This window comes from Coregonus clupeaformis, chromosome 14, assembly GCF_020615455.1.
Source record: "Coregonus clupeaformis isolate EN_2021a chromosome 14, ASM2061545v1, whole genome shotgun sequence".
Lineage (NCBI taxonomy): Eukaryota > Metazoa > Chordata > Actinopteri > Salmoniformes > Salmonidae > Coregonus > Coregonus clupeaformis.
The window spans coordinates 38,183,043-38,209,733 of NC_059205.1; the positions used below are offsets into that span (position 1 = coordinate 38,183,043).

Sequence of the window (26,691 nt, forward strand, 5' to 3'; positions counted from 1 at the left end):
CTGATAGTGTGTCTGTGATGGTCATGCAACAGAGCAGTACGTACCCCACAGTGTATGTGAGGACAAATGAGGAGACTGCTCTTGGTAGACCAAAACACACAGCAGGTTCTGTCCTTCTTCTCCTGTCTTGTCTTGAGTGGGTGGAGGGGATGGTGGTTGGAGCCTTCATCCAATCAGTCTGCTACCCGGCCCTTTTCCCTTTCCCACCTTAAGCCGCTCCCTGCCTGAAGAAGAATATTTTCTTGAGAAAAAGAAGCTGGAGATGGAAGAAAGATTCTCAAGACAGATTTTATTTTCTTGCGAGCGCATCTTAAAAAGGGATTTGCTGGAGAAAAAAAAAAAAAGCCCTTGATATGCAGATCAGCGCCTATTAATCAAAGAAACGAGATTAGGATTCCAAATTGAGATGAAAAAAGCCTCATTATCTTGGTTGAGTGTCATGTTTAATAACGTGGAACGGCTATGTAATTCACTGGCATGGCAGGCTGAGGAGCAGGCTGAGGAAAAGACATTGCGCTTAACGGGTCCTTGGCGGAGTTATTTTAAGTGCTAGGTGACCTGGGGAGCAGGGAAACAGGGGGCTGGAGCAAGCAGGGGGCTGGGGGGAACCACTCAGCAGAGAGTAGAGGGAGAGGGGGGAAGAGAATCAAAAGAACACGCTCCTACAGGAGCCAGGCGACCATGTGTGCTGACTTTGATGTTAAAGTGTCTTGCCGTGTTGTGGGGAGCGGGGTCTCCATCGCATGAATAATGGTTTGTATAAATGTTGCCACTACAGTACACTCTGACTCACGCACCTGCAGACTCTGCTGCCATCTTTCTGTTCTGTTTTGGTCTGGGGATGGAACTGGTAAAACAACTTAAACACACGTAAACAAAGAAAAACGTCAACAAAAACACAACAGACTGTAGCATCATATTTAATAATCCTCCACATATTAGCAAAAGTGCATTTGTGAAATGTAATTTTAAAGATTCTGCTGTTGCTGGGGCGTCTCAGAATTTATTTTGACAATCTCCTTGCCTTTGGGAAAAATACTGAAGTCACTGATGACTACACTGTTGTACTCTCCTGCTCCTTGGGACTCGGGAGCCTGCGAAATTATGCTGGCATTAATATTTAATATTACGAGGGTCTGGGGAGAACACATGTGCCAGATCCTTTGTCTTTGTGTCAATGAAATGTGCTTGGATGCAGGCCGAAAATCATTTGAAATGGAAGACATGGGAAATGAGCTGCACCTTGGTGTTGTGTCTCTGAATAATGCAGAGAGAAGGCCAGCCGGAGCTGGGCGGTGGGGTGAAGAGGTAGACAAAGAGAGCCAGTTTAACAATCTGCCCATCAACCACAACGGCCAACTGAACACTCACTGTTTATGCATGTTGAAATATGCAATAACCTTTGGCATGGATTGACATGACTACATCAAGGGGCGAATTTGCAAAGGCAAAGTAGGCTATGTTCATGTGTAAGTACAAGTAGTAACTTACAGCCAGTTTCTCTGTCCATTAATGAAATCCTTAAATCTATTCTTAGTATCACTTAGTATCACTTATCTTAGAAACAGATAATTTGATGGTTAGATGGTTACTGGATAGTGGAAATTGTGGAAATAGTGGAAATATAAGTGCTTATTTCAGACGTCCAATCACAACTAATGTAAAGTGGTTAGTGTCAGTTAAGCCTTCTCAGATCTATCACACATAAGAGGGTCAGGGACCCCCACTAACTGACTGTGTGATCCCACTGAAAATGAAGGTCACAGGGACCAGGCTTAGAACTTAGTCCTCTGGATATATCATGTGAGGCTTTCAGGCCTTCAGGCTGACCTTAGAATGACCTTGTGATGAAGGACACAGAGATAGTATTCCCCTCAGAGTATATTGTAAAATAATGATTCGATGTACAATCACAATGTTATGGGTGAGTTATTAGGACTAGTTTATAAGCAGGTATAGACCACTAGTGCCATTCAAATGAGCTTGGTATGGGCTGATCTCACTAGAGGGCAGTGACGAGATGTATTTGACAAATATATCTAAACCAAGTAAAGTGTTTATATCAAATAGGGCCCACTGTGTCTGTGGCGTGAGGCTCTGCATCACGTTTGGTGTGACAATAACACCACAAAGGAGCGGTGTCTGTTTGATGGTGATTTGGTAAGGCTACAGGGTACATAAAGGACCACTTTAAGCGTGTGTGCATGTTCTTGTTTGCTATGTTTCTGTGTGGGTGTGTATGTGAGTGTGTGTGTTTGGGGGAGTGTATGTGGCAGACGAGCTGTCTGCACATTGGAATTGAACCTGACAGCACAGCTGCTGATGAAAATCTGAACACAGAGGGAGGCCAGGCGGTGTGCTGCATTAGAGCACTACTGATAAAGGTAAACTCATCTCTAATTGAGACCAGAGAGCTAGAAGCCTCAGTCACAGAAAAACCATCCAGTTAGTCCAAGCTAGAATACGGTTCGATATTAGACCACTGAAGACTGCTAATATGTGGGGAATTATTAAATATGATGGTGGGCTGAAGGTGGCTTACTTGTCTCACTGTTCTATGAGGGTTCTGCAAGAGGTAGTCAAGATGCTAGATTAGGAGCCTTTCTAGCCCTTCGGCAGCCATTTTGTATTGTTCATCAGACATCCCCCCCATAAAAGGCACAACCATGACACCTACATAGTGTAATAACACAAATGTGTGTGTGTGTGTGTGGGGGGGGGGGTTGAAACAGATGGTGCTTCTCTTTTTACAAAGGGTCAACCCCAAACACAATTCTAGGGCATGTCCGGTGAGATATAATGCAATCAATGAATGAGTGATGAGCTTCCAAATGTCACGCTATATCAGCTTGAGCCTGACTTAGCAGAACATTAAATTGCCAATCCTTTGATAGCCGGGGGAAAGTTTGTGAGTCAAATTTGCTATTCACAGTCACATCGACCCAATCCAGAGTAGTGAGAATGATCCACACCTGTTTTAAATTCAGTGTTGTGATTGCAAACAGGAAAGAGTTGAGATGGAGCGGAGTGGCCTCTCAGGTCTGCCAAGTCTGTCTGTGTGTATGGTATGTTGTATTCAGACTGGTGCTCTCCTCTCCTAGTCACATGAAACAGGCCTTAAATGATGACTGCAGCATCCCCACTGTGTCGCTTTCAGCTTTCACACACAGAGAGGCTGACTCATCCGCACACACATGACTGAGATGTTAATCAGGCTTAGTGTGTGTGTGCGTGTGTGTGTGTGTGTGTGTGTGCGTGTGTGCGTGTGTGTGTGTGTGTGTGTGTGTGCGTGTAGGGATATCCATCTTAAGCCGCTTCCATTAGGAACCAAATGATAAACTCTTGTTTCAACAAAACAATTTCCATCCATGTCTATATGGACCTCTTTAGCATGCTCATACATACCTTATGCCCTGTACTGACCCCTTTACGAGTGCCCTGTACTGACCCCTTTACAAGTGCTAGCTGGTTGGCTGGCTGAAACAAGAAGCTGAAATGAAAGCACTAGCTGAGATTGCTCACCCTCTTGTTAACCCTCTTTGTCTGAAACCAGTCGCTCACCTCAAGCACCATCATCAGCCGCTCATTCTCCAGCCCCTCTCACTGACTTTGTGATTACTGGCTGGCCTGGCTAAGGAGGGCTCACCCCCACTTTAAGTGATTACTAATTACAGTCTACAGACAAGGTGCTACTTGGTGTTACTGGGGAGCCTACCAAACTAACTTACAAGTGCCTCTACATCATCACTTTCCCTTGCTGTCAGTGGTTGTGTTTTTTTCCCTCTTGTCGCCGTAAGTGGTGTATGTTTGTTGATCTGTGAGTAATTTTATTCAAAAGATAATGTCGCCATGTCTAGATGTGAGAGAGACTCGTGAATATGAGTTCTTATCTTGTTTGAGGTTTAGGCTTTTAGCTTGTACAACAAATACAACTTTTTCGGTGCATAGTGGATGGATTTTTAGAAAACAATCATATTTTAGCAAATATAATTAATGTTGTTTTTGATATGTGAAGCATAGTTATATTTGTTTTACAGTATACCTACAGTGCCTTCAGAAAGTATTCATACCCCTTGACTTATTTCACATTTCATTGTGTTACAGTCAGAATTTAAAATTGATTAAATATATATTTTGGAGTGTCATAGCAAAGCGGTGTGAATACTTATGTAAATGTGATATTTATGTATTTCATTTTCAATAAATATGCAAAAATGTATATAAACGTGTTCACTTTGTCATTATGGGGTATTGTGTGCAGATGGGTGAGAAATGTTTTATTTATTTAATGCATTTTGAATTCAGACTGTAACACAACTAAATGTGGAATAAGTCAAGAGTATGAATACTTTCCGAAGGCACTGTACATGTAGAACAGCATAGAGTAGCTGGGGACAGCACACAAATTATTCAAATAATATAATAATAATATGCCATTTAGCAGACGCTTTTATCCAAAGCGACTTACAGTCATGTGTGCATACATTTTTACGTATGGGTGGTCCCGGGGATCGAACCCACTACCCTGGCGTTACAAGCGCCATGCTCTACCAATTGAGCTACAGAGGACCACTTTCTCAATCCCAAATAATTTGGCACCAGCCATTGAATGTAAGATGGCTCCCTTTATATCAGTCACAACCGTGACATGCTAAACTAAAGAAAGGGCGAAACAAAGAGAGGGAGAAACAGAGGAGGGAGTTAGGGGAGAGATTCTCATTCCGTCCAACCTCTCTCCACCACAAAGTAATGTGCTTTCATCCGCTTTCAATTCCCCTTATCAATCGGCAGCAGGAGAGGAAGCCGCCGATACTTAAAGTGACAGTGGCGTTAAAGGATGACCTTCATCTCCCGTCTCACGGGGAAAGTGACATTTAACTGAACACCCAAGAACCTGTCACTTGTTTATTGCACAAACAGTCAGTGGACAAACGTTGAGGGGTGGCCTCTGCTGTAAATCACTGCAGCTGTAGACCACTTCATTCTCCCAGACAAGTCACATTAAAAGACAAGTTCCAAGAGGATATCTTGTCAGATAATATGTAACAGGCTTAGGGAGCCAAGGAGGAGTGTTGGCTGTGTCAAACTGATTAAAATGAGAGTGGTGGAAAATACTAGCTATCATTTATCTGCAGTTTGCACAGACAATGTGTTGTAAGGAGACTCAAGGGTTTGTTTTCAGACTGTAAACTCAGTGGCACTAGCACAGCCATGAGCATGTGGTGTTGGATGGCTGGGGTTGAAGACTGACAACAATATATTGCTCCTCTCAAATATCTCTGTTGGAGGACACATGCCCCCAGAGCAATACTACAGAGCTGATTCCAGTGACAAAATATGTCCAAATGTGCTTCTGGCAATCAGCTGTGGGGTATGAGATGTGACACTATATACTTGCGAGGAAAACAATGGTCAACTCACCAGCAGCATATGGTCTGTAAATCTACACAGCTGTATCTATGAGAGACATTTAGAACTGGCTACTTTACATGGGGCCACAAAGCCCCTCTGTCCTTGGTCGTGACATGTGTCACAAAGACGTCACAGTGCCTGCGCGATTGTCCTCTCAGTGAATGTTGTTGAACAGCTTTTTAAGACATCTGGCATGCAATTCAACACAACAGACTGAGCACTGAGCTACGTCGTTTTCCAGCATCCATGAATGGTGTGAGAATGAGAGTTACACATCCAGGTTCAGGGACGGCCCCAGGCATAAGTAACATAAGAGGTCACTTAGGGCCCCCGGCCGCATGTTTTTTGGGGGGGTTTCAGTCAGGGTCTCAATTTACTGTTGAGAGTTAGAATAGTAGAATACACAAGATGCAGTTTCGAAATGTGGTTGTGCATTAGCAATTTTTATTTTGTTATGTCAATCACTGACAGTCAATTAGCCCATGTCAGCTAACATTTTTTTTGTTATAGTCTAGCAGCCAGCTATCCTGACCTCCAGGTGCCCCCCAATGATTTTGTTAGTCACTTTCACTCAGATATCATATTAACCTGCCATGTACATTTCAGGAAATTAGCTTTAACACTGCAAAAAAAAAGATCTCCACCCCATGGGAAAATGTGTAGAATTGTAGTAATTTATCTGTGAAACTGCACATTTCTCTTTCCGTCCCATGGCAAAACGAGTAGAATTGCATGAAATTAGTTATGAAATTGCAACATTTTCTCTCCGTCCCATTGCAAAATGTGTAAAATTGCAGAAAACTTGCCTTAAAGGAAGACTCAGCAAAATGTCATTGCCATGAGCAGCACCACAGATATTGGGATGAGCGAGATGCAAGACTTCGCTCTCAAACCACAGTGTAGTAGCCAGAGCACCAAAACAGAGGAGAAGTTGAGCCTTGTGCTTTTACCCACTATGCTGTTTACCTTATGCATCTTTAAAATGGCAACATTTTCTCTACGTCCCATGGCAAAATGTGTAGAATTGCAAAAAATGTAAAATGTGTTCTTGTTGCCGTCAAAACACTAAAATCATCTGACTGTGTGTCCCTTTAAAATGGTGGGCTGTTTCAGCTAGAGAGAGGGTGAAGCCAATTGATGAGCATCTAATCTTGGGTCCCTGGTGTACTGTTGTGAATGTTAGGGGAACAGGAGGGAGGATGGGACAGGAGGTGACGGGTGAGGAAGGGGGGTTACTGGGAATCCTCACAGAACAGTGACAAGGAGGGAGTAGGAGGGGCTCAGGGGGCAGTTTTAGACTGCCTGCTGACTGGCGATTGGCTTACCTCCCAGCCAATGACTCCTAAGACAAATGAAGTGTCACAGAGGGAGATTAGATAAATAAGTGGAATCTAGACCAGGAGGCCTGCTCGGGTTTATTTCAATTAGGCAGAGTCGCCAGAGTGTGGCTGAGACTTCATCCCTAATGACCAAAGGGGGGATGGGAGGGAACGGGAGAGGGCTTGCTCTGGGGGTCTGTGTGTGTTTGTTATACCACAGGTGGGAGGGAAGGCTAGAACAGAAACAGAGGCTTTGGTCCAGAAGATAGAGACCTGCTTTACTTAAACATGATTGGTCAATAAATAGATCAATTTTATTTTATTTTAAATACAGTATTAATGACATGACAAAATCTGTAACATTTGCCTCTGCATCTCTTTCTCATGTCTGTTTGCTCTTCTTGTTAAGGTAGCTCTTGTACTAGAAGTTTCTGAAGAGCGTGATGAGGCTGAGGGAGTAGGCAAACACCACAGCGTTCATGGAGTCTGGGATGTTGCAGTCAGTGAACAGGTTGTAGCTGGTGTGGATGGTCACTATGAAGAAGTGGAGCTGGGGTCACAAAGGGTCAACATAACCAGTGTCAATAAGAAGAAAGCTCAGTTGTGGGCTTCTAGTGTGACTACATTGGAACTATACAGTTGTAGAGCCCATAAACAGAGTTAACGTATTTTCCAAACAATTAATACAAACATCAGGACCAAATCAGGAAACTTAAACAAACAAGGTATGAGTCAGCACTAACGCTCAATACATGCTATCCTATTGTCTTGGCACAACAATTATACACTGGCCTCTCTAGATTTCAGACTGTTTTGGTGAGAAGGAGTTTTGGCCTTCCATGGTGAGATCAACATGCGGTAAAATTAGTTAATAGACCAATAAGAAAGAGAGTTCAAAACCTCTGCCAATAACAGCTCATGTTCAGTGTTCCCCCACACACTCAAACCACTCTCAGACGGTCCTAGCAAAAATCTTGCTTGAGAAATTGCTCTTTGCTAAGAAGCATTTTTTCCCCATTTATTTTTCCCATTTTAATTGAAAACAATCACAGTAAGGTACTTAATTGTTACCCAGAAATTATTTGATATTGAGATAAAAATGGCTGCATTGGACCTTTAACAAGGCTTCTTCCAATGAACAGATCATCCACAGGCTAATTAGCCTAGCATCCTGACAAAACACTGAAGGTTAAAGCACTTTAAGGTGCGAGGAGAGGGTTGGTAAACCCTGCTTTTACATGATATACAGTAAATGTAAATTAAGTATTATCTAGACTCTAGGATGTACTGTACGGGTGCTTCCCAAATAGCACCCTATTCCCCTATGAGTCTTGGCCAAAATTAGTGCTCTATAATAGGTTATAGGGTGCCATTTGGGAGGCGGCCATACTGTAGCAGAGGCTCTGCATCAAGGCCACTCTACTCACCAGCTGCAGGGAGGTGAGGTAGCGCTTCCACCAAAGATATCTCTGCATGTGAGGCCCCAGGGCTGCTAGCCCATAGTACAGATACACTACATGGTCAAAAGTATGTGAACACCCATTCAAATTAGTGGATTTGGCTATTTCAGCCACACCCATTGAGCACACAGCCATGCAATCTCCATAGACAAACATTGGCAGTAGAATGGCCCGTACTGAAGAGCTGAGTGACTTTCAACGTGGCACCGTTATAGGATGCCACCTTTCCAACAAGTCAGTTCGTCAAATTTCTGCCCTGCTATAGCTGCTCCGGTCAACTGTAAGTGCTACTATATTGTGAAGTGGAAACATCTAGGAGCAACAATGGCTCAGCTGCGAAGTGGTAGGCCACAAAAGCTCACAGAACAGGACCGTCGAGTGCTGAAGCGCGTAGTGAGTAATAATCGTCTGTCCTCGGTTGCAATATTCACTACCGAGTTCCAAACTGCCTCTGGAAGCAACGTCAGCACAAGAACTGTTAGTCGGGAGCTTCATGAAATGGGTTTCGATGGCCGAGCAGCCGCACACAAGCCTAAGATCAACATGCGCAATGCCAAACGTTGGCTGGAGTGGTGTAAAGCTCGCCGCCATTGGACTCTGGAGCAGTGGAAATGCGTTCTCTGGAGTGATGTATCACTATCTGGCAGTCCGACAGACGAATCTGGTTTTGGTGGATGCCAGGAGAACACTACCTGCCCAAATGCATAGTGCCAACTGTAAAGTTTGGTGGAGGAGGAATAATGGTCTGGGGCTGTTTTTCATGGGTTGGGCTAAGCCCCTTAGTTCCAGTATAGGGGAACGCTACAGCATACAAAGACATTCTAGACGATTCTGTGCTTCCAACTTTGTGGCAACAGTTTGGGGAAGGCCCTTTCCTGTTTCAGCATGACAATGCCCCCGTGCACAAAGCACAAAGCGAGGTCCATACAGAAATGGTTTGTCGAGATCGGTGTGGAAGAACATGACTGGCCTGCATAGAGCCTGACCTGAACCCCATCCAACACCTTTGGGATGAATTGGAACGCCGACTGCGAGCCAGGCCTAATCGTCCAACATCAGTGCCCGACCTCACTAATGCTCTTGTGGCTGAATGGAAGCAAGTCCCGCAGCAATGTTCCAACATCTAGTGGAAAGCCTTCCCAGAAGAGTGGAGGCTGTTATAGCAGCAAAGGGGGGACCAACTCCATATTAATGCCCATGAGATGTTAGACAAGCAGGTGTCCACATACTTTTGGTCATGTAGTCTACATCACCACGTGCACCAATAAGGAAGGCTGGAGGGAGGAAGACACAAAATACCCAGAGAATGGGCTATTCATTCAGTGGTATGTTCATAGTTATTCACTGTTTTAATACAAGGTAAGTTGTTTAACTTGTTTCTAAAGCTGGGTTCTTTCATTGAATAACAACATCTTGACCAGAAAGATGGCGCCGGAGGAGATGGCTGCCGTTTCACGGCCCTCTAACCAATTGTGCTATTATGTGTGTTTTTTCGCGTTATTTGTCATTTATTTTGTACATAATGTTTCTGCCAGAGCTTCTGGATATCAGAACAGTGATTACTCACCTCGTATTGGACGAAGATTTTTTCTTCAACAAGTCGTACGCAAAGGATATTCTACAGACACCCGACAAGGCCCAAATCCCCGTCACTCTCTGAGAAAGAGACGGAGATATCGTGGACGTAGGTCGGGGTGCCTTGTAAGGATCCAACGGCGAGCAAGTAATCTGCCTCTTCCATCAATCCTATTAGCTGGCGGGATATACGCTACATCAGCAGGATAGAACGGCAGACTCCGGTAAGACAAGGGGTGGCGGTCTGTGTATATTTGTAAACAACAGCTGGTGCATAAAATCTAATACTAAGGAAGTCTTGAGGTTTTGCTCGCCTGAGGTAGAGTATCTCATGATAAGCTGTAGACCACACTATTTTCCAAGAGAGTTTTCTTCTATATTTTTCATAGCTGTCTATTTACCACCACAAACCGATGCTGGCACTAAGATTGCACTCAATGAGCTGTATAAGGCCATAAGCAAACAGGAAAACACTTATCCAGAGGCAGCGCTCCCAGTGGCCGGGAACTTTAATTCAGAGAAACTTAAATCTGTTTTACCTCTTTTCTACCAGCATGTTAAATGTGCAACCAGAGGGGAAAAAACTCTAGACCACCAAGCTCTCCTTGTCCTCCATTTGGCAAATCTGACCATAATTATATCCTCCTGATTCCTGCGTATAAGCAAAAACTAAAGCAGGAAGCACCAGGGACTCGGTTAATAAGGAAGTGGTCAGATTACGCAGATGCTAAACTACAGGACTGTTTTGCTAGCACAGACTGGAATATGTTCCGGGATTCTTCCGATGGCATTGAGGAGTACACCACATCAGTCACTGGCTTCATCAATAAGTGCATCGATGACGTCATCCCCACAGTGACTGTACATACATACCCTAACCAGAAGCCATGGATTACAGGCAACATCCGCACTGAGCTAAAGTGTAGGGCTGCCGCTAACACGGAGTGGGACTCTAACCCGGACGCTTATAAGAAATCCCGCTATGCCCTCAGCCGAACCATCAAATAGGCAAAGAGTCAATACATGACTAAGATTGAATCGTACTACACCAGCTCCGATGCTCGTTGGATGTGGCAGGGCTTGCAAACTATTACAGACTACAAAGGGAAGCACAGCCGCGAGCTGCCCAGTGACACGAGCCCACCAGACGAGCTAAATCACTTCTATGCTCGCTTCGAGGCAAGCAACACTGAAGCATGCATGAGAGCATCAGCTGTTCCGGGTGACTATGTGATCACACTCTCCGTAGCCGATGTGAGTAAGACTTTTAAGCAGGTCAACATTCACAAGGCTGCAGGGCCAGACGGATTACCAGGACGTGTACTCTGAGGATGCGCTGACCAATGGGCAAGTGTCTTCACTGACATTTTCAACATGTCCCTGAATGAGTCTGTAATACCAACATGTTTAAAGCAGACCACCATAGTCCCTGTGCCCAAGAACACTAAGATAATCTGCCTAAATGACTACCGACCCGTAGCACTCACGTCTGTAGCCATGAAGTGCTTTGAAGGGCTGGTCATGGCTCACATCAACACCTTTATCCCAGAAACCCTAGACCCACTCTAATTTGCATACCGCCCCAACAGATCCACAGATGATGCAATCTCTATTGCACTCCACACTGCCCTTTCCCACCTGGACAAGAGGAACACCTGCGTGAGAATGCTATTAATTGACTACAGCTCAGCGTTCAACACCATATTGCCCTCAAAGCTCATCACTAAGCTAAGGACCCTGGGACTAAACACCTCCCTCTGCAACTGGATCCTGGACTTCCTGACGGGCCACCCCCAGGTGGTAAGGGTAGGTAACAACACATCTGCCACGCTGATCCTCAACACGGGGGCCCCTCAGGAGTGTGTGCTCAGTCCCGTTCTGTACTCCCTGTTCACCCATGACTGCATGGCCAGGCACGACTCCAACACCATCATTAAGTTTGACGGCGACTCAACAGTGGTAGGCCTTATTTGTTCTTTTACATTTTTTTTACTTATCTATTTTTTACTTAACACTTTCTTTTCTTAACTCTTAACTGCATTGTTGGTTAAGGGCTTGTAAGTAAGCATTTCACTGTTGTTTTCGGCACATGTAGCAAATAACGTTTGATTTGATTTGATTTGATTTCATCGCAAAGTGTGACGAACTGCCCATCTGTCCATCTTAGGACGCGCAATGTGAAATAAAATAGCCAGGCTGTGTTTACTATCTTTAAACCAAAAGGAGGGCAAATGCTGCACTAAGATGCACCGCCAGCTGTTTTCTGCAAACTCACCGCCATTTTAAACAAATTATAATGCATCTCAGTGCCAAAAGCTTGTCTTAATCTTGGCCGTTCTGTTCCAATCCTTGCTAGTCTAGTTTGATCACTGCTGCTTTCACCGCACCAAATGTCTTTTTCAAATAGCAGGGGTGTGAAACAGTTCCAAGGACACTGTGGGTATCGTTGCACGTGTTCCACTCATTGAAATGTAATGTGCATTTCAATATGTGGGTGTGTGTACTGTATATCTCCAGAAGAACAAGTATGAAAAGCATAATAATTATTTCAACCAAGGCTGAGCAGGAAGCAGATACAAGAAATAGATTGTGCATTGCCATACTGTTACATACAGGAGATAATTGTCTGGGTCTAACACCAGGTAAATGAAACACTGTCCCTGCTGTAGTGATGTGAATGGGACAACACTTACACTGGCCTCCTGCCACGTACTTGACCCCAGCCCACCAATTGAAGATCATGGTGCTTTGGTGGTAGACATGCGGGAAGGTCAAGTGACTGTTCATCTTCCTCAGGATGAAGAACACCTGGAAGAGACATGTCATATTTGTTTAATTCACATGACCGATACAGTTGAAGTCGGAAGTTTACATACACTTAGGTTGGAGTCATTAAAACTTGTTTTTCAACCACTCCACACATTTCTTATTAACAAACTATAGTTTTGGCAAGTCGGTTAGGACATCTACTTTGTGCATGACACAAGTAATTTTTCCAACAATTGTTTACAGACAGATTATTTCACTTATATTTCACTGTATCAGAATTCCAGTGGGTCAGAAGTTTACATACACTAAGTTGACTGTGCCTTTAAATAGCTTGGAAAATTCCAGAAAATGATGTCATGGCTTTAGAAGCTTCTGATAGGCTAATTGACATCATTTGAGTCAATTGGAGGTGTACCTGTGGATGTATTTCAAGGCCTACCTTCAAACTCAGTGCCTCTTTGCTTGACATCATGGGAAAATCAAAAGAAATCAGCCAAGACCTCAGAAAAGAAATTGTAGACCTCCACAAGTCTGGTTCATCCTTGGGAGCAATTTCCAAACACCTGAAGGTACCACGTTCATCTGTACAAACAATAGTACGCAAGTATAAACACCATGGGACAACGCAGCCGTCATACAGCTCAGGAAGGAGACGCATTATGTCTCCTAGAGATGAACGTACTTTGGTTCCAAAAGTGCAAATCAATCCCAGAACAACAGCAAAGGACTTTGTGAAGATGCTAGAGGAAACAGGTACAAAAGTATCTATATCCACAGTATAACGAGTCCTATATCAACATAATCTGAAAGGCTGCTTAGCAAGGAAGAAGCCACTGCTCCAAAACCGCCATTAAAAAGCCAGACTACGGTTTGCAACTGCACGTGGGGACAAAGATCGTACTTTTTTGAGAAATGTCCTCTGGTCTGATGAAACAAAAATAGAACTGTTTGGCCATAATGAACATCGTTATATTTGGAGGAAAAAGGGGGATCTTGCAAGCCGAAGAACACCATCAGTCAGGAAGTTAAAGCTTGGTCGCAAATGGGTATTCCAAATGGACAATGACCCAAAGCATACTTCCAAAGTTGTGGCAAAATGGCTTAAGGACAACAAAGTCAAGGAGTTGGAGTGGCCATCACAAAGCCCTGACCTCAATCCTATAGAAAATGTGTGGGCAGAACTGAAAAAGCGTGTGCAAGCAAGGAGGCCTACAAACCTGACTCAGTTACACCAGCTCTGTCAGAAGGAAGGGGCCAAAATTCACCCAACTTATTGTGGAAAGCTTGTGGAAGGCTGCCCGAAACGTTTGACCCACTGGGAATGTGATGAAAGAAATAAAAGCTGAAATAAATCATTCTCTCTACTATTATTCTGACATTTCACATTCTTAAAATAAAGTGGTGATCCTACCTGACCTAAGACAGGGACTTTTTACTAGGATTAAATGTCAGGAATTGTGTAAAACTGAGTTTAAATGTATTTGGCTAAGATGTAAACTTCCGACTTCAACTGTATACAAGAATATGACAAGAAACACAGAAAACAAATCCTCAGGAATTAGCTACATTTACAGACATTAGTCACATAGACAGAAGACAGTACATAAAATATGTCTTGATAGAAGAGATGTAAATATAGTCCAAGTGGTGCTGCTCACACAATTTTTGCTTCAACCTGGGATAGTAGAATCCCCGAAGTGTACTTACATTATCACTAAGCTCAAGCTTTGGAGAAGTAGAACCACTAGCAGACCTTGGCCATCTGTTCAGAACACAGAGAAGAGACATTTCAGCAGTAGTTTTAGGTCAGAAATCATTTAGATATGTACTGTATATTAAGGCAATTGCAATGCATTGAAAGCATTGCCAAAACCTTTAAACACCTTGCTGTAGGCAGCAATATTAAGTAACCTTGTTGCAACTGTTGAACAAGAAGTTATAATATTACCTGTGAGCCTGTGAATAAATAAATAATACAATTAGAAAATTTAAAAAAGGAAGGAAGAAAAATGCATTAAAATACTGTATGTTTACAGGTAGAGGAATAGCTGCTCATCGTCACTTATTTACACATAGAGTATATAACGAGGATATAGATAGGTACTGTGTACAATAGATCTAAAGAATATCCAAGATGGGTAAAATAGCTACAAGTTGCCCATGCTTTCCCCTGTTTCCATACCTCATAGAACATGTGGGCAGACAGGCAGACCATGGCAAAGCTGTAAACAATGAGCACAGGCTTGAGGTTGACTGGCTGTCTGAGCCATCAGCTTGGGGCCCACCCATATGAGGAGCAGGTAGCACAGGAGGATGCAGGTGATTGGCACAGGTGAGTACACCAGCAACCAGCTGTCGGTATTTTTGTCTGGAAGGACACAAAGACAGCATTCCTATAGGCTAAGAAAATGGTATTGGACTGAGAACTTCAGTGAGCACTGTGTCTGGACTTAGTTACCTCCATTCTCTAGCACCTCTTGGTAGAACAGTTGGATTTTCTGCCATGTTGTGGCCATCCCTAAACGCTGCAAAAATGCATTATGTGATAAGTTATATTCAGTTACTAATTTCCATTATATAAAGTAAATCCTGACTCTAATGAAACTACAAGAAATTACTCCTAGAAGTTTACACTATTTCACAACTCATATACCATACCTCATATGGAAATGTCTATGCACACGACAGTACTGCCATCTAATGTCAGATTGGTAAATTATGGAATGGGACACAATTGCAAAACCTGCACAGAAATATCTGACAGCTACCTATAAAAGATCCACTGAAGCATGGCAGATGTTTTGTTGATAGCCTACTCAAGTCAGTCGGCAGGCTGGATAAGCTAAAGTAGGTTTAGCTTCTTGCTTCAGGAGGATTTAGAAAATCACTTACACAACCACACTTATTCAACCTCTAACCTATAAACGTTTCTGTTTTAACTCCCTGTCGCCTACAAAATAGTTAACATACACTTTCTATGATGGTTTCTTTCACAGACGCGTAACACAGCCTACATCAAATAACAAGGTGTTGTTGGCATGAATAGTAGTGATTGTGATAATGGTGATGATGAGGATGGTCGCAAACCATCTAACCATGGCATGAATCAAGCTTCAAGATCGTTGGAATTGTCTGCCGTCCAGCGCGCCATTCTCCCGAGTGTTGATGATGATTTGTGACCTGAGTTACCATCACCCCGTGCGGCAATGAGATAATCCACCTGCTACGCATGGTGTTTTAACCTAGGCTATCTATTTAATGCCTTGCCCACTTGTGAGCGGTTATTTAACTTTAAAAAATGAAGGGTTTTAAAGAATGGTGAATAGATTAGATATAGGCCTAGGCACAAACAATAATATTTTCCGATTATGTGTTGGGAAATTAATTAGTTCACATAAAGGTGAAACACTACTGACACCGAGATGTAGCCCTACTGCTAATGTATAATGTATGGCTCACAGGTCATTAGCAGCAAGGTAAGATTCATTCAACTGGGATTGCAGGTCACCAACCTCTCTCCTATGGCACATCAGTAATAGAGCAGCTGAGTTGTTCCTCAGCTTAGTCAGACTAGACCCATTTTCTCAAACTGTATTTGGAATTCCCTACTTCTGGCTGCCCCCTCTCCACTCTGTCCTTGGTGCTTGTCTTACTTCACTTTATGCAACTCTTATTATTTCAACTTTTGAGGTGTTTTGCTGGTGATGTATTCATATTCGGTTTCCTCACTTATCCACTGACAGTAACTGAAGACAAGCTAAATAAGTCTACCCTGACCCACGCTTTATGAACATAGGAACGCAACATATTTAATGTATTTTGATTACAATCATAGAACATCATAATCATACTTTTAATTGTGCATTTAGATTAGTTATATAGAACATAGTAGGCTTAGGCTACATGCTTGTGAATAACCAGTATCTGACCATGGAACAACTAGCAACCTGGAACCTACATTTTGGATGCCTAAGTATACCCTGAAGTCCAGCACACTGCCCTGCATGGGTTCGGTGACTATCAGTCCCATTTTCCTCAGCACAGCATCTGCCTACAGGCACCTCAGTAAGGTTTGACCCGCAGACTTCATAGCAGAGGAGAGTAGAACCTGTCACCCAACCACATGTAGGGAAGACACACTGTATTCCAAGGGCCAGTTTACTGTACAGGTTTGCTTTATCAGATACAATTGACAGGCACAGACAAAATCAAACTGAATTCATACAAAACTATTTATCGGACGGTCAAGTCACTGACATAAGCCACCACCACCATGCTAACTAACTATTACTCGTCTCAGAAACTACACAGATGATGTTAATTGGAGTCCTGTTTATCTGTGTCTGACCCAAGGTTGTGGTGGTTATGATGCTGCTGGTGGTTATGTTGCTGCTGCTGGTTATGTTGCTGCTGGTAGTTATGTTGCTGCTGGTGCTGCTGGTGATGTATGTTTAGCATATTAACACCCCCCTCAGACAACATCTGGTGTCCATCAGTTGGAGCTGGGTTGCCGACAGTAGCGACTTCAATCTGCCTCACTGTATCTGCCACTGTGCTGTCTGTCTCGTTAACACCCATCCCTGCGCTGCTCAGAGACTTGTTTCTCTGGCTGCTGTTACACCCAGCTGAGGAAGTAGAGTTGGAGTCCACCTGCATAATAGTAGAACACACTAAAGTTAACAAAATAGATACAAGCTAAAAATACATCACCTGGGAGAGCCACAGATAGATCTCATTATTTGGTTAGCTATTCAGATTCAGTTCCCATTCTAGGGGTGTTCCTGTTCTAGAAATTATATTCCTATGGAGCGCTACTGCAGACAGTAGTGTTTTCAAATGACGAGTCAAACAGAAATTAAATATCTGTAATTCCCTTAAGAAGTGTGCTTTCACTTACGGTGCAGTTGCCACAGATGTCCTTGTGGTAGGTGGCTCTGACAGCTGCTTCTATACAGGGGTAGTGGGGGAAGCTGTAGGGCAGGACTATGTGGAATGTTAGTCTCCCACATCTGTCAGCGAGAGGAGAGAGATCCATGGCCACATGAATGAGGTGTCACACCAATTACAAAGATCTATGTAGATAGAAAATATCTCATTTAAACCTGAAAAGACACTTCATACCATTAAAGAGCAGTGGTAAGCTTTAGATTGGTGCTGACATGTTGCCTTCAATCAATACAAACCCATTCCTTATTCATGGAACATTTATAATTCTGAGAAGCAACGTGACAGTATTTGGACCTGGGCTGTCCCACACAAGGACCCCTCTGTGATGGATCTTACCTGTCATATTGAAGTGACAAGGTTATTCAGCAACTCTTGGAGGACAGTGAAAGTTGATAAAAGTGCTTGTTTATTGTTTCAAGTAAAACCAAGGCATTTTAGCCCTCAGCCTTCATCAGGGCTTTTTCTCGTCAATCCCTACACCTTGGTTGGGGAGCTAGGTATGGGCAGTGTTCCCTTCCCTTCTTCTCATATAGCCTCATTATTGTTATTTTATTGTGTTACTTTTATTTTTTTAGTTTATTTAGTAAATATTTTCTTAACTCAATTTTCTTCAATCTGCATTGTTGGTTAAGGGCTTGTAAGTAAGCATTTCACAGTAAGGTCTACACCTGTTGTATTCAGCGCATGTGACAAATAACATTTGATTTGATTTATATCAGGAAGTCCTCCTTGTTTCCATATAGGGCCTCCCAGACATCATCCTGTAGCTGGGCCTGTTGGTTGACAGGGATGTCAGGGGGCCCCCTCCTCTTCAGCTCCCAGTACATGCCTCTGGACTGGGCCACCCGCTCGTTCAATATGAGGAAAGACACTTCTGTCAGGTTGTTGTCACACAGGCCTCCTAGAGCAAACATGATACAGTGCCACTAGATGGTGATATTTACTCCTACCCATTCTGTCGTCATTTGGATACTGTATATTTGGGTAGGCTGCTCTTAATAACTTTCTGAAATGGATCACTGGCAGCATTTCATCAACAACATCACATCAATTTGTTTGAAAATACATTATTACAACATCATTATGATTTCTTTACCAAATCTTTCCACAGTGGTATAATAACAGTATGTTACAGTAGGTCCTACAGTAATTATTATTCCAGAGAGATTCTGAAGACTACTCTCTTACTTGGATGCCTGTGTGAGGCTTCCACATTTTCTTCACCATATAGGCCTACTAGCTGTCGTACAGTCAGTCTTTGCTATATTGTCCTGTCATTGTGTGTTGCATTCTTCCAAAATGAAACACATATTCAAACAAATTAATTTAAAATCTCTTTCATGAGTCATGACATCACGCCAATGAAAGCCTCCTCATCGTCTGGACTATCACATGTGGATATGATTCCTAGACCTAGCTCTGCCAGCTCATCACAGCCCATGGCTGTCGTCACCATGATTTTGTTCTCCAGGCGGTTGCATAAAGTTCTATAAGAGGGCAGGGGGTAGCCTAACTCCCGGAGGAATTCATAACCCTTGTCACCGACCGCACATCGGATCTTACGGGCCTTCAGCACAGTCTCGTGGGACCACACAGCTCTCCGGGAACGCTTGGTCAGGGTCAGGGCACGGACCTGATCTTCATACAGAAATGTCTGGAGGCCCCTCTCTATTCTGTCCAGTCTGAACATCCGCTTTTTCATTTCCTCTACCTGCACAAAAGATGAGATAACATACATGTTGAGGTGTTGTCTTTTCAAAGACGCTCACAAAATGTTGTTGTTCTTCCCTGTAAAATCATTCTAATGACTGAAAGATTGAAGTGTCCATTGCATAATTGCACATAACGTATCAATAACTTACAATGAAAAAGTTTGAATGGAGAAAGTTGTTTTATGAAATATGAGGCAATAGTTTGAAATAGTTTAGAAAAAGGAGCTAGCACCACACCTCTTTCTGTAATCTGGCTGTGTGTTGCATTTCTTGTTCCAGCAGGGTTCTGTAATGTTGACAATGGGTGCAGGGACGTTCCTCTGTCTTGTGTAGTTCATCAGCATCATCTTCCTCCATGCCCAGAGTTGTTTGCCGTCGTGCGTAGCGGTGATCCCCCACATTGAGATCCCTCTCCACTAGATAGACAGAACATTAACAACACATTGGACTCACTCACTTGATCCACTTTTACAATCAGGAATGAACAGTTAAAAAAAAGTTGTGTTAGATCAACAGGACCAACATTTGCATTAGGCTTCTACTATCTGACAATTGTGTGCTTTCTGGTAATCTATCAATATCTAATTTCACATATGTTTTTTTATGTGATTTTGAGAAATAAATAAAAAGTAAAGTTACCTGGCTCTGGCTTGAGTGGTAGCACTCTATGTGGGGTGATGGGATAAGGTGGATCTCGCACATTGAAAAGAGTTGGGATGGCATTTGGTTTCAGCTTCTTTCCCCCTGCTGGCGACCTGGCAATTTCTTCAAACTGACTCAGCTCAAAATGGTCCTGCAAGAAGACATAGCTGTATGATTAACGTTAGCTGGCTAAATATCGACATATTTCTCTTGGTGCATTATAGTGTACTAAAATCAATTAATACCGTTATGATATTAAATGTGTAGGCAAACTTGTCAACATGTTTTGGCCTAATTTGGAGTTAGGAATCTGTTGACTGGTGGACCTAGCTAGCTAGCCAGTAAATTTAGCCACCCATAATAAACTTGCCTGACACAGTCTGGAATGTGGAGTTGGTACACAATTACGCCGGCAGTTTACAAGCCATTTCTTCTTGCGTATAGGCTCTTTTGGAAAACGAAACAGTTGCTTCCCAATGGTTGTTGAGTTTGAGCAATTTGGAGCGGAGCACCCACCCATACCTAGCGAGCTAACAAGTCACAAATAGCTAAATTTAGCTAGCAAGCTAACTATGAGCCAGAGTGTTGTTGGCAATGCAATCGAACGACACAGCTAACTAGCATGTAGCTTGGTGAGGCTAATGCTACCATAACTTTACACTTGTTCTCATAGGAAACAAAACTAAATACAGTATGGGTTGAAACATGAGCTCATGTAACATATTTGATCTCATCCTAATCGTTTACAAAAACATCAAGCGATGTTAGCAACATGGCAAAAAATATGAAATTGCAAAGAAGGTAAATTCCGACTGTTTGAGCCAAAATGGCGCACTTGCCCCAACGGTTGTTTGTCAACGTCACCGGTATGCGCTGTCCAAGTGAATGCCAGCTTTAAACATTTATTCAAGAGAAGTAAATATAACATCTCACGCATTAAAATTCGAATTATGCTGACTAACAAACGACACCATATCTATTTAGTCGAAATTGTCTCCATGTTGAAAATTAAGTGATTACATTTTTAACAATAAAAAAAACGGTCCACGCCTACTGGGGTCCTTTGTGTGTTGTTGACGGAAAATCTGTGAGGGCCCATTCAGACCACGTTGGAATTTTTACTGTTTAAACTACGCTTCATTCTAGGCATTCGATCACACTATCTCCAGCTAGCTAACATTAGCTTAGCTATCTAGCTAAGCTACAGACGTTGAACATTTAGGTTGTGCTCCAAAATATTAACCAGGTAGCTATGACATCCTCCATCGTAGTCCCTGTTATTGATGTGCAGAATGATAATTTCAAAGAACTGTGGCCTGCTATGGTCCTTGCAATCAAGACTGCCTCCTTCATTGCACTGGATACGGTAAGTGTCCCATCAGTTTAGTAGACAAATATAGCTAGCTACATCCATGGTGTTCTATACGTAATTATATGGGCACAACAACCTTTATGTAGGTCCATTGATACTAATAATGTCATATTCTGTCTGTGCATGTTTTGTTTCAGGAATTGAGTGGCCTTGGAAATAGAAAAGCTTTACTGGCAGAGTATGGATGTTTATTAATTTCAGTTTAATCTGGATTTCTCATTATGTAATGTACTTGCACTATGGTATCTCAATCTCAAGTGTTACATTGGATCTATCTCTGTTTTAATTTTAAGATGCATAGAGGACCGTTACAAAGCGATATGCAATGCAGCTCGCACACGCTCCATTCTCTCCCTTGGGTTTGCTTGTTATAAGAAACTTGAAAACAAGGTAAACGTCTCCTATGTACATTTTGACATTCAGAAAGCTAAACATAAAATGTAACATTAATTGATGTCATATCTCTTTCCAGGATGATGATACGTACCTTGTGCAGGTGTACAACCTGACATTGCTCTGCAGTGAGAAGTACATAATTGAACCACAGTCCGTGCAGTTCCTGGTGCAACATGGATTTGACTTCAACAAACAATATGCTGAAGGTGTTCCTTATCTCAGGGGAAATTACAGGGTGAGATCAAGATTTTGTTGTGATCACTCATAGATTCGCAGAGACAAATGCACACGTTTATCCGCTACTAGGCTGCAGATTTGATTTTGTGGACTATTCCTTATTGTTACCTTTAAGCAGTGAAGTGATCCAGCGTTCTATTCCTTTCTTGTATCCAGGGAGTGGATGCCCATGGAATAAACATGAGGATGCTGTTTGTGGAACTCCTACGGGCTCGCAAGCCTTTGGTGCTGCACAACGGCTTGATTGACATGGTGTTCCTTTATCAGTGCTTCTATGCCCAACTGCCAGATAAACTAGGCACTTTCACTGCTGACTTGTCCCAGATGTTCCCTGCTGGGATCTATGACACCAAGTACGCTACAGAGTATGAGCTGCGCTTTGCTGCCTCTTACCTGGAGTATGCCTACAAGAAATGGTTAGTATAGTAAATACTAATATATATTCAGGGCTCTATTCAATCACATCCGCTTTAGCCGACATCCGCATAGCGGTTGTTTTGACATGTCAGAAGTGGAACTGTGTTAGAGCTGTCAAATCCACAAGTGGCTCCCGACATTATACCTAAAGCGGACATTGCCATTGGCTGCACGTAGTCACATTAACAGAAATCCCCATGTAGCCTTGTTTACAAGTTTGAACGCTGGAATTTGATATGTAATCTACACCTCGATTAGGATGATAGAAATCTGCATTATTTAATGATTTTTCAATTTGCGCGTAATTATTTCTATATAGCCTACACTTTCTCGTTCTGAACTTCTAACGGGAGTGGGGCAGGTATGGCTTTAAAACAATGACCACAAGAGCAGCTGCTCACCGATTTTGACTGAGCCAACGCAGTTCCACCTCTGACAGTGCCAAAACATCCGCTATGCAGGTTTCTGCTATTGCCAGTTAACGCTTGATCTGATTGAATCTAGGCCTTAGTCTATCCAACCATAAAGCTGTGGTAGTACATCAATGCTGTTTGCTACTAAACTTTGATTAGTACAGTGCATTCGGAAAGTATTCCGACCCCTTGACTTTTTCCACATTGTTACGTTAGTCTTATTCTAGGATGGATTAAATAAAACAATTTCCTCATCAATCTACACACAATACCCCATAATGACAAAGCGAAAACAGGTTTTTAGAAATATTTGCAAATGTATTAAAAATAGTAAACAGAAATACCTTATTTACATAAACATTCAGACCCTTTGCTATGAGACTTGAAATTGAGCTCAGGTGCATCCTGTTTCTATTGATCATCCTTGAGACGTTTCTACAACTTGATTGGAGTCCACCTGTGATAAATTCAATTGATTGGACATGATTTGGAAAAGCACACACCTGTCTATATAAGGTCCCACAGTTGACAGTGCATGTCAGAGCAAAAACCAAGCCATGCGGTCGAAGGAATTGTCCGTAGAGCGCCGAGACAGGATTGTGTCGAGGCACAGATCTGGGGAAGGGTACCAAAACATTTCTTCAGCATTGAAGGTCCCCAAGAACACAGTGGCCTCCATCATTCTTAAATGGAAAAAGTTTGTAACCACCAAGACTTCCTAGAGCTCCGGGAGGCAGGGCTTTCTCCTATAGATCTCCATTTTTATGGAACAGTCTGCCTACCCATGTGAGAGACGCAGACTCGGTCTCAACCTTCAAGTCTTTACTGAAGACTTATCTCTTCAGTAGGTCATATGATTGAGTGTAGTCTGGCCCAGGAGTGTGAAGGTGAACGGAAAGGCTCTGGAGCAACGAACAGCCCTTGCTGTCTCTGCCAGGCCGGTTCCCCTCTCTCCACTGGGGTTCTCTGCCTCTAACCCTGTTACAGGGGCTGAGTCACTGGCTTGCTGGTGCTCTTTCATGCCGTCCCTAGGAGGGGTGCGTCACTTGAGTGGGGTTGAGTTACTGACGTGATCTTCCTGTCTGGGTTGGCGCCCCCCCCTTGGTTTGTGCTGTGGTGGAGACCTCTGTGGGCTATACTCGGCCTTGTCTCAGGATTGTAAGTTGGTGGTTGAGGATATCCCTCTAGTGGTGCGGGGGCTGTGCTTTGGCAGAGTGGGTGGGGTTATATCCTTCCTGTTTGGCCCTGTCCGGGGTTTCTTCGGATGGGGCCACAGTGTCTCCGGACCGCTCCTGTCTCAGCCTCCAGTATTTATGCTGCAGTAGTTTATGTGTCGGGGGCTGGGGTTAGTTGGTTATACCTGGAGTACTTCTCCTGTCTTATCCAGTGTCCTGTGTGAATTTAAGTATGCTCTCTCTAATTCTCTCGTTCTCTCTGAGAACCTGAGCCCTAGGACCATACGTCAGGACTACCGGGCATGCTGACACCTTGCTGTCCCCAGTCCGCCTGGCCTTGCTGCTATTCCAGTTTCAACTGTTCTGCCTGCGGTTACGAAACCCCTACCTGTCCCAGACCTGCTGTTTTCAACTCTTAATGATCGGCTATGAAAAGCCAACTGAGAGACCTGAGCCCTAGGACCATACGTCGGGACTACCGGCCGTGGTGACTCCTTGCTGTCCCCAGTCCGCCTGGCCTTGCTGCTATTCCAGTTTCAACTGTTCTGCCTGCGGTTATGGAACCCCTACCTGTCCCAGACCTGCTGTTTTCAACTCTTAATGATCGGCTATGAAAAGCCAACTGAGATTTATTCCTGATTATTATTTGACCATGCTTGTCACTTATGAACATTTTTGAACATCTTGGCATGGTTCTGTTATAATCTCCACCCGGCACAGCCAGAAGAGGACTGGCCACCCCTCATAGCCTGGTTCCTCTCTAGGTTTCTTCCTAGGTTTTGGCCTTTCTAGGGAGTTTTTCCTAGCCACCGTGCTTCTACACCTGCATTACTAGCTGTTTGGGGTTTTAGGCTGGGTTTCTGTACAGCACTTCGAGATATTAGCTGATGTACGAAGGGCTATATAAAATAAAATTGATTGATTGATTGAGCTGGCCGCCCAGCCAAACTGAGAAATCGGGGGAGAAGGGCCTTGGTCAGAAAGGTGACCAAGAACCCGATTGCCACTGAAAGCGCTCCAGAGTTCCTCTGTGGAGATGGGAGAACCTTCCAGAAGGACAACCAGCTCTGCAGCACTCCACCAATCAGGCCTTTATGGTAGAGTGGCCAGATGGAATCCACTTCTTATTAAAAAGCATGACAGCCTGCTTGGAGTTTGCCAAAAGGCACCTAAAGGACTCTGACCATGAGAAACAAAATTATCTTGTCTGATGAAACCAAGATTGAACTCTTTGGCCTGAATGCCAAGCGTCACGTCTGGAGGAAACCTGGCACCATCCCTACTGTGAAGAATGGTGGTGGCAACATCCTGCTGTGGGGATGTTTTTCAATGGCAGGGACTGGGAGACTAGACCGGATCAAGGGAAAGATGAACGGAGCAAAGTACAGAGGGTAACGTAACAAAATGTGGAAAAAGTCAAGGGGTCTGATTACTTTCCGAATGCACTGTATCAACACCACATTTCAAGAGGTAGTTAAAGTATATATATATATATATATATATATATATATTTTTTTACAGCAAATTGGACAACAGCAAGTCGATTGAGGCTGGTGGTAGTGGACGCCATCTGTTCCTGGAGTTCTGCAAATACACAGGCCACCTGAGCAAATATGTGGACTACAGGCCCTGTCTGGCTGGGTCTAGCCCGGATGGACCGCTCAATGTCTGCCAGCGCTTCTCTGTAAGTAGTTGTACATCACTTCTCATAAACCAGGTTGTTTTAAAGGATCCCTAAAATGTCTGTGCCAGGATGATCAGCACTGGGGTATTTCATGGACTATTTTTCTAATGGTAATGCAGACTCAAATAATCAGTGCCATGTTTACCACTTAGCTTGTGTTTTCTGTATTTGCCAGGATTATGATTGGTGCCCCAATGGGTCACAGTGTCCCTTGTCACATGACACCGACCTCATCATCCAGCATGATGAAAAAAACAAGAAAAAGAAACGGAAGAGGAAAAGAAATAGCTCTTCTCAGGGGAAAGCTGAGGTTGATGGTGCCCCCGAGAGCAAGCAGCCCCATATGGAGCTGGAGCAGGTGATCCCTGACAGAGACACCAAACCTCTCCCTGTCACAGAGCTGGCAGATGGGGCTCAGGCACAGGGGTCAGAGAGCGACGAGAAAATGAACACTAAGGTGGAGGAAGGCAACGGAGTCAGAGAGCCACAGGCTGCGTCTGCAGATGGGGAATTGAAGACTGACAAAGAAGAGGTGGAAGGAAATGGAGTGTCAGAGCCACAGCCTCTCGCCACACCAGCTGCAGAGAAGAAAGAAGAGTCCATGAGGAAGAAGCTGGAGGGTGGTACACACCGGACAGGGTTTGATGCATTCATGACAGGCTACATTTTCTCCTATGCCGCCACTTTGACAGAGAAAGTAGGTGAGCCACTGAGCTCAGAGTCCTGGCTCCCTGAGTGCCTGAACAAGGTTTACCTCAGTGGCAAGTCTGTCCCGATGCATATCGTCAAGAGCACATTCTCCAAGTCCTTCAAGGCTCACATGCGCATGATGGCTGTCGTGTGGGGAAAGAGCGTGGTTAGCAAAGTAGAGGGAACTGTGTAATCATTCAATGGAACCAAATCTATTCCTTGTTTATAATAAAGCCTTTTTAGTTAGACATGCTTTGTTGCAGATTTTAGGGTAATTTCATTCAGTATTTGTTGATAGTATTGTTTCAATAAATGCTTTTCCTTGGTTATGACACATGGTGATTTGTATCCTGAAAACCCCTTGATGCGAGGTTAGGAAGGAAAATAGAAAAGCAAGCCCTTATTTCACATTACTGATTGCTAATGATGAGTAACGTGTATGCCTACGTTCATAGGGTCACACTGAACGAA

The 26,691-nt window shown here is 43.5% G+C and overlaps 3 protein-coding genes and 1 pseudogene across 3 annotated transcripts; 1 reads left to right on the top strand and 3 right to left on the bottom strand.

Annotated features, from left to right (window-relative positions):
- Positions 1–7,113: 7,113 nt before the first annotated feature.
- LOC121581506 lies at positions 7,114–15,051 on the bottom strand (annotated as a pseudogene).
- A 1,383-nt stretch (positions 15,052–16,434) lies between these two features.
- Positions 16,435–18,082, bottom strand: LOC121580932 (selenoprotein Pb-like). The gene is made up of 2 exons (XM_041896138.2): positions 17,433–18,082; positions 16,435–17,185 (listed from the first exon to the last, which is right to left on the bottom strand). Exons 1-2 carry the CDS (start codon positions 17,568–17,570, stop codon positions 16,853–16,855), a joined length of 471 nt encoding a protein of 156 aa, XP_041752072.1. The 5' UTR covers positions 17,571–18,082; the 3' UTR covers positions 16,435–16,852.
- A 40-nt stretch (positions 18,083–18,122) lies between these two features.
- On the bottom strand, positions 18,123–20,808 carry LOC121580931. Its single transcript, XM_041896137.2, has 4 exons — positions 20,207–20,808; positions 19,834–19,987; positions 19,432–19,610; positions 18,123–19,193 (listed from the first exon to the last, which is right to left on the bottom strand). The coding sequence occupies exons 1-4, from the start codon at positions 20,354–20,356 to the stop codon at positions 18,828–18,830; spliced, it is 849 nt and encodes a 282-aa protein (XP_041752071.1). The 5' UTR covers positions 20,357–20,808; the 3' UTR covers positions 18,123–18,827.
- A 117-nt stretch (positions 20,809–20,925) lies between these two features.
- On the top strand, positions 20,926–26,549 carry LOC121580929 (target of EGR1 protein 1-like). The gene is made up of 7 exons (XM_041896134.2): positions 20,926–21,202; positions 21,346–21,386; positions 21,502–21,598; positions 21,681–21,839; positions 21,998–22,257; positions 25,368–25,530; positions 25,706–26,549. The coding sequence occupies exons 1-7, from the start codon at positions 21,089–21,091 to the stop codon at positions 26,411–26,413; spliced, it is 1,542 nt and encodes a 513-aa protein (XP_041752068.1). The 5' UTR covers positions 20,926–21,088; the 3' UTR covers positions 26,414–26,549.
- Positions 26,550–26,691: the final 142 nt, after the last annotated feature.